General features: G+C 40.2%; 1 protein-coding gene across 1 annotated transcript; it reads right to left on the bottom strand.

The window, feature by feature from the left end:
- Positions 1-1,176: 1,176 nt before the first annotated feature.
- Positions 1,177-8,686, bottom strand: LOC115197539 (high choriolytic enzyme 2). The gene is made up of 8 exons (XM_029759174.1): positions 8,610-8,686; positions 8,162-8,240; positions 7,924-7,969; positions 7,566-7,718; positions 5,170-5,287; positions 2,000-2,178; positions 1,729-1,810; positions 1,177-1,404 (listed from the first exon to the last, which is right to left on the bottom strand). Exons 2-8 carry the CDS (start codon positions 8,225-8,227, stop codon positions 1,278-1,280), a joined length of 771 nt encoding a protein of 256 aa, XP_029615034.1. The 5' UTR covers positions 8,228-8,240; positions 8,610-8,686; the 3' UTR covers positions 1,177-1,277.
- Between the last annotated feature and the right edge of the window lie 823 nt (positions 8,687-9,509).

Raw genomic sequence — 9,509 nt, 5'->3', positions numbered from 1 at the left:
AACTGCTCGCACTACAGAGGGTAGTGCGAATGGCCCAGTACATCACTGGGGCCAAGCTTCCTGCCATCCAGGACCTCTATACAAGGCGGTGTCAGAGGAAGGCCCTAAAAATTGTCAAAGACTCCAGCCACCCTAGTCATAGACTGTTCTCTCTGCTACCGCACGGCAAGCAGTACCGGAGGGCCAAGTCTAGGTCCAAGAGGCTTCTAAACAGTTTCTACCCCCAAGCCATAAGACTCCTGAACATCTAATCAAATGGCTACCCAGACTATTTGCATTGCCCCCCCTTCTCTCTTTTACACCGCAGCTACTCTCTGTTGTTATCATCTATGCATAGTCACTTTAATAACTCTACCTACATGTACATATTACCTCAACTAACCGGTACCCCCGCACATTGACTCTGTACCGGTACCCCCCTCTATATAGTCTCGCTTTTGTTATGTCCCGTTATGTCCTGTGTGGCTCAGTTGGTAGAGCATGGTGTTTGCAACGCCAGGGTTGTGGGTTTGATTCCCACGGGGGACCAGTACGGAGAAAACATTTATGAAATGTATGCATTCACTACTGTAAGTCGCTCTGGATAAGAGCGTCTGCTAAATGACTAAAATGTTATTTTACTGCTGCTCTTTAATTACTTGTTACTTTTATTTGTTATTCTTATCCGTATTTTTGGAAACTGCATTGTTGGTTAGGGGCTCGTAAGCATTTTACTGTAAGGTCTACACCTGTTGTATTCGATGCATTTGACGAATACAATTTGATTTGATTTGGAAAGACAGTTACTGCCAAAGCTCTGTGGTATTGTGTCGCCCCCTTTTGGTCAGCATTGGGTCTGACTGCAGTTGGGACCTCAGCAGCCTGGTGATAGAGCAGGGCTAATGTCCAACAGTTTGAATGGTGCGAACATCTGTATCTACCAGTCCTGGGTTCAAATACCATTTAAAATGTTTCAAATGCTTTGAGTGTTTTCTCTAGCCTCCCAACTGTCCCAGTTGGGCGGGGTTTACAGTTTCGAGACTATTTCATTGGTTCAATTGGGCCACGCATGCTCAATCAAGCCCAGGTAAAGTAGGCTATTTAATATGATTTCAAATAATATTTTAACCCAGGACTTTAATCCACACTGTAGAAAAATATATTAAAACTTTAAAATTATGAAACAAAAATACAGTATATTTTTACATGCCGATTTATTGAACTTTACTCTGTGCTTATATCAACACTGAGTCATTGACACAACCTTGTGAGAGAGGACAGAAACACAAGATGTCTGTTTAACAGTTGTACAGCCTGTTGAGACGGATGATGTCGCTCTGGCTCATCTGGGAGGCGTTGCCGATCTCCACGTTCTGGTTGGGGATGGGAACCATGGTGGGCTGGTTGTTCTTGGAGAAGGCGTACCTGCAATCACATCACACCATCATGAACACTTGGGATGAGTGGGGGTAGGCTTACTATATTATTATATTTTTGGGCATGGTTTTATGCTTATCTAGACAGGTTAGAAGTAGAGGGGGTCAGATAGACGAAAAGGGACACAGTAGGAAGGGTGGATCTAAGAAAATTAAGTTCAATTCCACATAAATAACATGTGCTAGAAACCGGGTGTCTTACTGTTAGACCACAGGCTCTGTACAGAATTAGAATTCTATGAGGCTGCTTAGACAATTATTCAACTGACTAAGCATCTACTGGTGTGAAAGTGGTAAAACAATGGTGACTAACCTGTGGTACTGCATGACGGAGTTGTAGTCATAGGCCGTTCCCTGGTTCAAGGTGGCGATCTTGTTGAAGTTGTGCTCCATGCCTGGAAGAGAGAGAATATATTAGATTCACCTTGCCCTAATAAATAAATGCAACGGTTGGTGACCGATGCAACAGTGTGTGTGTTTGCCTGCATATGTACTGTACATGTTTGTGTGTGCATGTGGACATTCATAGAATATAATAGAGTGTATGTACATGGCTATATGGGGACATGTGAAAGGGATCCTACCGGACTGGACATTCTGGAGGAGAACACGGATGTGATTGTCACGGTCGCTGCGGGTCTGCTCGTGGTTGAAGCCCAGGGCATGGAGGAGCTCATGCTGGGTGGTGCCATGGTACACACAGCCGGAACGGCTCAGAGACACAACCTGGGCATTGCCAGAACGACCAACATAGGACCAGCACCTGCCATGAATGGGTTGGACAGAGTTGTAACAGTGCAATCAGTTTTAATTGTCTCTGTCAGACCCACACAAATGTACTTACACACAAACACACACACTGTTACCAGAAGTGTGTCATGCCTTATAATGCAGTTTCATGTCTCACACTGAACTGTCCTAACCAATGATGTATATAAACCCTGGATGACTGACACTGGGTGTTGTATTGAAGGCCCCCGCAGCAATCTTGATACTCCTCCTCCATTGTAATTACTTGGGGGAAACAATAGAAATGCATTTATTAAAGGTGAATATGCAGAAATGGCTCCGCCATTTCCTGGTTGCTAAAATTCTAATAGTTTGGCTTATTTCAGTTTGTGACAGAACAAGCACTCAGAGTGTAGAGAATCATTGTACCATCTAAACTGCTGTGACATACAGTGGGGGAAAAAAGTATTTGATCCCCTGCTGATTTTGTATGTTTGCCCACTGACAAGGAAAGGATCAGTCTATAATTTTAATGGTAGGTTTATTTGAACAGTGAGAGACAGAATAACAACAAACATATCCAGAAAGACGCATGTCAGAAATGTTATAAATTGATTTGCATTTTAATGAGGGAAATAAGCATTTGACCCCCTCTCAATCAGAAAGATTTCTGGCTCCCAGGTGTCTTTTAAACAGGTAACGAGCTGAGATTAGGAGCACACTCTTAAAGGGAGTGCTCCTAACCGCAGCTTGTTACCTGTAAAAAAGACACCTGTCCACAGAAGCAATCAATCAATCAGATTCCAAACTCTCCACCATGGCCAAGACCAAAGAGCTCTCCAAGGATGTCAGGGACAAGATTGTAGACCTACACAAGGCTGGAATGGGCTACAAGACCATCGCCAAGCAGCTTGGTAAGAAGGTGACAACATTTGGTGCGATCATTCGCAAATGGAAGAAACACAAAAGAACTGTCAATATCACTCGGCCTGGGGCTCCATGCAAGATCTCACCTTGTGGAGTTGCAATGATCATGAGAACGGTGAGGAATCAGCCCAGAACTACACGGGAGGATCTTGTCAATGATCTCAAGGCAGCTGGGACCATAGTCACCAAGAAAACAATTGGTAACACACTACGCCGTGAAGGACTGAAATTCTGCAGAGCCCGCAAGATCCCCCTGCTCAAGAATACATATACATGCCCATCTGAAGTTTGCCAATGAACATCTGAATGACTCAGAGGACAACTGGTGAAAGTGTTGTGGTCAGATGAGACCAAAATGGAGCTCTTTGACATCAACTCAACTCGCCGTGTTTGGAGGAGGAGGAATGCTGCCTATGACCCCAAGAACACCATCTCCACCGTCAAACATGGAGGTGGAAACATTATGCTTTGGGGGTGTTTTTCTGCTAAGGGGACAGGACAACTTCACCGCATCAAAGGGAAGATGGACCGGGCCATGTACCGTCAAATCTTGGGTGAGAACCTCCTTCCCTCAGCCAGGGCATTGAAAATGGGTCGTGGATGGGTATTCCAGCATGACAATGACCCAAAACACACGGCCAAGGCAACAAAGGAGTGCACATTAAGGAGTGCACATTAATAAGCACATTAAGGTCCTGGAGTGGCCTAGCCAGTCTCCAGACCTTAATCCCATAGAAAATCTGTGGAGGGAGCTGAAGGTTCGAGTTGCCAAACATCAGCCTCGAAACCTTAATGACTTGGAGAAGATCTGCAAAGAGGAGTGGGACAAAATCCCTCCTGAGATGTGTGCAAACCTGGTGGCCAACTACAAGAAACGTCTGACCTCTGTGATTGCCAACAAGGGTTTTGCCACCAAGTACTAAGTCATGTTTTGCAGAGGGGTCAAATACATATTTCCCTCATTAAAATGCAAATCATTTTATAACATTTTTGACGTGCGTTTTTCTGGATTTTTTTGTTGTTATTCTGTCTCTCACTGTTCAAATAAACCTACTATTAAAATGATAGACTGATCATTTCTTTGTAAGTGGGCAAATGTACAAAATCAGCAGGGGGTCAAATACTTTTTTCCCCCACTGTATCTTTAATAACCAAAAATATTGTATTTTCAGCTGTTTAAAGCTGGTGTACAAAACTGAAAGGCGAAGCATAGAAATCGCGCACATTGAATAGGTTTACCGCTTCTTAGGTTTGCTTTCAACGAGAATGACTCAAATCTCTATGTGAATTTGGTCAGATTTCCCAAAAAGTTTTGACACATTTATTATTTTACAGACGGCTTAATGCATCATTTTTAATTATATTGTGTGAGCTAAATATACAAATATATAAAAACATTTTCCTTAAAGTAGAGAGTGCTAATGTTACTGTCCCACTGCAAAAGAATACTTAAATACATGTAATTTTGTCGAAAGAGGAGGAAGGGAAGCGCTACTAAGGTACACAATAGTAAACGTTGGTAGACAGATGGTGCTCTTTGGTAAAAGGGTTGAGTTGGTCTTCAAAAAGAAAGGAGGACCAAGGCACTCTTCTTATAATTGATTAAAATGCCTTTATTAGTATGGCATGTTCAATGGAAACAATGTTTTTTTTAAAAACGATGTGTTTCGGCTGCATGGCCTTCATCAGGGAATACAAAGAAATAATACAATGTTCTCTTTCTAACAACGTTTCCAAATTAACCCTAATTTGAAGAGGGAGTGGTTAAAATTGATTGGACACACCTAGTAAGCAATACTATACACACGTAATTTTGTCCTTGAAATATTTAACTGAAAACTGTAGAATTCTATCATTCCTATTGAGGACTGCTCTAACTGGGGAGGGCCAATATGGCCGACCAGTGGCTTCAAAGCTTCTCACTGGCCAACACATAGCATCTGCAGTCCAGGGTTCATATATATATATATATATATATATATATATATATATATATATATAAAATTGGTCCTAACTCAGCCTGGTTCTGTACGTCATAAAGATCCTCATGTAGAATCGTAGGACCTATGAATTATATGTAATTCCATAGTGCACGTACCCGTTCTGGGACTGGATGTGCAAGAAGTCTCTTTGGGTGGTGCGCTTGATGAAGTTGATGCAGGAGAAGCCTGCAAAGGACTGCAGACCACGCTCAATGACTTCCAGCTCCCTGGTGGCTGGCAGGACACAGATGGGACAAGAAAAACTACTGTTAAAAAACAACTGCTGTATCATGAAACTTGCTACACAACACATTGTGTAGCAAGTTACATGTAAGGGATTACATGTAAGGGATTACAACAACCTGTATCTGTAATCCGTTACATTGCCAGCAAAAATGTTGTAGTCTGATTACAGATATTTTTCAAAAACCAAATGGTTACTTCGAGGATTACTTTAAATTCAGAAAGGATGTTTGCGAAAAAAAATCATTGACACTTCTCTGTTTTCTCAATGACATTCAAATCAGCATTGAAAAAAGGCGCAAGTTTAAATTTATTCCACCTGAGCGAGTCTGACCACAAATCAGAGACCACTATGATGACACAAAATCTGTTCGATGGATCACGAGAAAAGAGCAGGAATTGGCTTTGTAGGCTAAAGTCCAAGCTCTGTCTTCCAATGGTGCGATTGCTGTCGGCATCCAAATATGATGCAATTTGAATAAACGTTTAGAGGTAAGGATGACAGCAGTGGTGTTGTCTACGGCGATACGGATATCCCTTATTATTCATATCTACATAGCGCATTGATTTGAATCACACTGCTGCTTTTTCATTTAGCTAAATGCGCCTTACGGATTGTGGTTGTTGTGTATGGCTGTTCACAATTCTAAATATGTATTTGAACCCAATAATGGTTGAATTCAATACGTTTACGCTGCCTATCATTCATTGTTTTTGAAACAGGTGGAAAGCCAGTGAAAAATGCGCTCTTGCAACAGCTGCATAGTGCGGATCGCAGCCTATGGAATAAAGTGGGGCTTTTATTGCTCAATCTAATTCATGTTGATAAAAAAATCCATAGGCCTAATGGACACATGCTCAAACTCGCACACTTTTGATAGACTTAAAGAGGTAATCTGTAGTTGCTACATTATTTTTTTTAACATATAAATTATATGGATGTATATATATCCATTGATTCTTGAAAAATATAACTTATAAATGCCGTATGAGCTTAGTTCAACTGTCACACTCCATGAGATCCCAAAATATAATCTTGTTTTTCTCCAATGTTTGTAAAAATTCTAAATGTGAAGAAACACTGTATAGCCTCATAACATGGTTAAAACAGTAATTTTGATATCATGGATGGTCAGTCCTTGCATCCATAGCTCTGTCTATTCATCCGAGAGGTTACATTTCTCCAGGCCCATCCCTCAGCTTTTTACCAAAACATAGGCGGGGCGGACGTTTTGTTATTGTTTCATCTGTGGATTTCCCTTTAAACAGCTGCATATTATCAAGATAGCAAAGTGCCACCCACTAAAACATAAACAATAGGCCTACAGAAAATGCAGCATATGGCATTTATTTTTCACATGTAAATAGTACTTTTCAGTAGTGCTCAAAGCATGCCATTCCATGAGCGCAGCATTTATTTTTCTACTTGAATCAATGAGCCCAATCAGTCCTCCATAAAAACAAAAGCATAAACAACAGAGTAGGGCTTGCTAATAAGTCTTTCGTTTTGGGGTTATGCTCAGATAAAAAAATATGGCTAATCTTTTATTTACATATTTCCAAGTCATATTCTTGAAGATCAAGGGGTACATCATGTATTGTAATGACTGGAATTCTGATAGACTTTGTTTTTAATGTAAAGATATAATTTAATCGTATTATTATTTGTAGTTAGAAACCTACATAACCAACCCATAAAGTAAAATGTAACATCCATATATGGCCAGCTATGTAAACTTTAACATTGATTCATCCTGCAATAGATGTTGTTCAACTGGTAACATACATTTTTGTCTTCTTCTAATGCCTCTTAAAGGGGAAAGTAATCTAAAAGTAACTGAATGTAATCAGATTACAATACTGAGTGTTTGGGTAATCCAAAAGTTACGTTACTGATTAGAATTTTGGACAGGTAATTAGTAACTGTAATGGATTACATTTACAAAGTAACCTACCCAACCCTGGCCAGTAATGATTAGTTGTTACTTATACGGCCTACTTATATAGCTTTATACAGTAGTTTGGGACTCATGTACAGATGTAGGATCTTAATATGTATTGTAAAAGGGCTTCTGAAGTTTATAATTTACACTTTAAAATGTAAGACTTGATTTGCGCTTTTTTTTTTAAATCAAACCCTACAAAAGAAATTCGATTAATTACAATCCACATTTGCTGTTGCTGCAGGATTATTTTCCTGCTCTAGCAAACTAGCTGAAATTAATATCCAACATCGTTAAATAAGATATCATCATGACATGGTACTTACAGTACTGGTTGGCGATGACGTAGGGCACATAGACTCTGCCGTCGCTGGACTTGGGCCACATGCAGCCGCGAGATGTGCAGGGGTCGGCGTTCCTCTCAGCCTCGTTGACGTAGGCGATGTCATCCACAATCAAGGGCTCGTTGCGGGTATGCACTGGAGGGACGGGGACAGGACGTCAAAGTGTGACACCTTGGATCAGTTTCCCTGATACTGATTAAGCCTAGTCTTGGACTGAAAAGCAATGCGATAATGGATTTTTTTTCTTCTAATAAATCTTTATTTAATATTTCATATCACTCATAATGTAATCTGAAAGTGTTGGTGGGTATTGTATATCACAATTTAAAAACTGTCTTACCAACATTCCTGTTGGCTTTCTCCAGCAGCTCAGAGACAGAGAGCTCCTATGGCACCATGCAGCAAAGACAGAGAGAAATAATGACTTTGACAAATCAGCAAACACCTTACTATGAATAGTTAGATTGTTTCACAAAATATGTATGCATACGTCCATACTTACATGGACGAACACACACACATGCATGGATGCAGACACACAACACATACAGTAGAACGTTTAGTAGAGTTTTACTCACCTCCTCGGCCCAGGCGGCCACTACAAGCAGGGCCAGAAGACCCAGAGAGTACTTCAATGCAGACATGTCAACAAACAACCTGCAGGGTTAGACACTGTCAATAACTCTGAATACCACCACAGAAAGTAATTGACTTACTGTTACCTTCCTGTAGTACAGGTGTAGGATCTTAATTTGATCACATTGTTGTTACAGGAAATGCAAACATGTAGTATTTTCAAGGCTTATAAGGCTTCTAAAGTGTGTAATTTCCACTTAAAAATGTTACACTTGATTTGCTCTAACATAAAATGTATCAACTCCTACATACATGTCCATTAATTATAATCACCTTTCCTTTTGCTGCAGGATTATTTCCTGCTGTGAGAAACTGGTCAAATTAAGATCCTACACATGCAGCTTGCATGACATAGCTAGAGAATGCAAAGCACATGAACAACACTCTTACCTTTCGGGAAATGAAGTGAAGTTAGTTTACTGGTCCAGACACTGCACCTTATATAGTGGAATCTACCGGAACATTATCCATTTTTGGACAGTTTGGCAATGACACTGAAAACACCCCTTTCTGCTGATAAGATGCAGGTATGTTGTCTCGATGACATATGGCTAATTCTCACACCAATCAGAAAAGGTTAGAAAAGCCTTTCCTAACTTCTCTATTCCTTGAAAATGCTATTTAATATTTTGCAAATACCCATGGCCTGAGATATGTCACTAAGATAATTATGAAACCAATAATAATCATGAAACCCCTGTGGATTACTTGTTGGCTATTACTAGCAAAGCATCCAGGACTTCTATTTCTATAAATAGCCTAAAAGAAAAGCTTTGGCTATAATTTCTCTGGTTATTCAGCAAGTTTCCTCTATCAGCATCCAGCCCAATATCATTGTGAATAGGCTTAGAAGTTCTGAAATAGGTGGCAGTACTCATTTTGGGTGCCAGGATTGTTTATATTTATGTGCAGGAGCTCCACAATACTTTTGAGCTAATATTCTATAAGGGGAACAGGAGCTCAAACAGTAGAACTTTGAGGTGCCGGTACTCAGCTCCGGTGAGCTCCTGCCCAAGTCAAGCACTGCTCCTGAACTTATTTAGGCTTGCCATAACAAAGGGATGGAATACTTATTGACTCCCAAGACATTTCAGCTTTTCATTTTTTAGTAATTTATAAAAATTTCTAAAATCATAATTCCACTTTGGTTATTGTGTGTCAGCTAGTGACAAAAAAATTGAAATGTTATGATATGATATATGATATGTTCATTTCAGGCTGTAACACAACAAAATGTGCAAAAAGTCAAGGGGTGTTAATACTTTCTGAAGGCACTGTAAGTAAGTAAGC

Source organism: Salmo trutta, chromosome 7 (assembly GCF_901001165.1).
Source record: "Salmo trutta chromosome 7, fSalTru1.1, whole genome shotgun sequence".
In the NCBI taxonomy this organism is placed as follows: Eukaryota; Metazoa; Chordata; class Actinopteri; order Salmoniformes; family Salmonidae; genus Salmo; species Salmo trutta.
This window is presented reverse-complemented; position numbering and strand designations above follow the sequence as displayed.

Excerpts from the sequence above, each read along its gene's own strand:
- LOC115197539 (XM_029759174.1), bottom strand. The coding sequence starts at position 8,227 with ATGTCTGCATTGAAGTACTCTCTGGGTCTTCTGGCCCTGCTTGTAGTG. Across the intron at positions 5,288-7,565 it reads CGTCATCGCCAACCAGTACT|CCACCAGGGAGCTGGAAGTC; the intron begins GTAAGTACCATG and ends GTGTCCTGCCAG. Across the intron at positions 1,405-1,728 it reads TCCGTCATGCAGTACCACAG|GTACGCCTTCTCCAAGAACA; the intron begins GTTAGTCACCAT and ends ATGTGATTGCAG.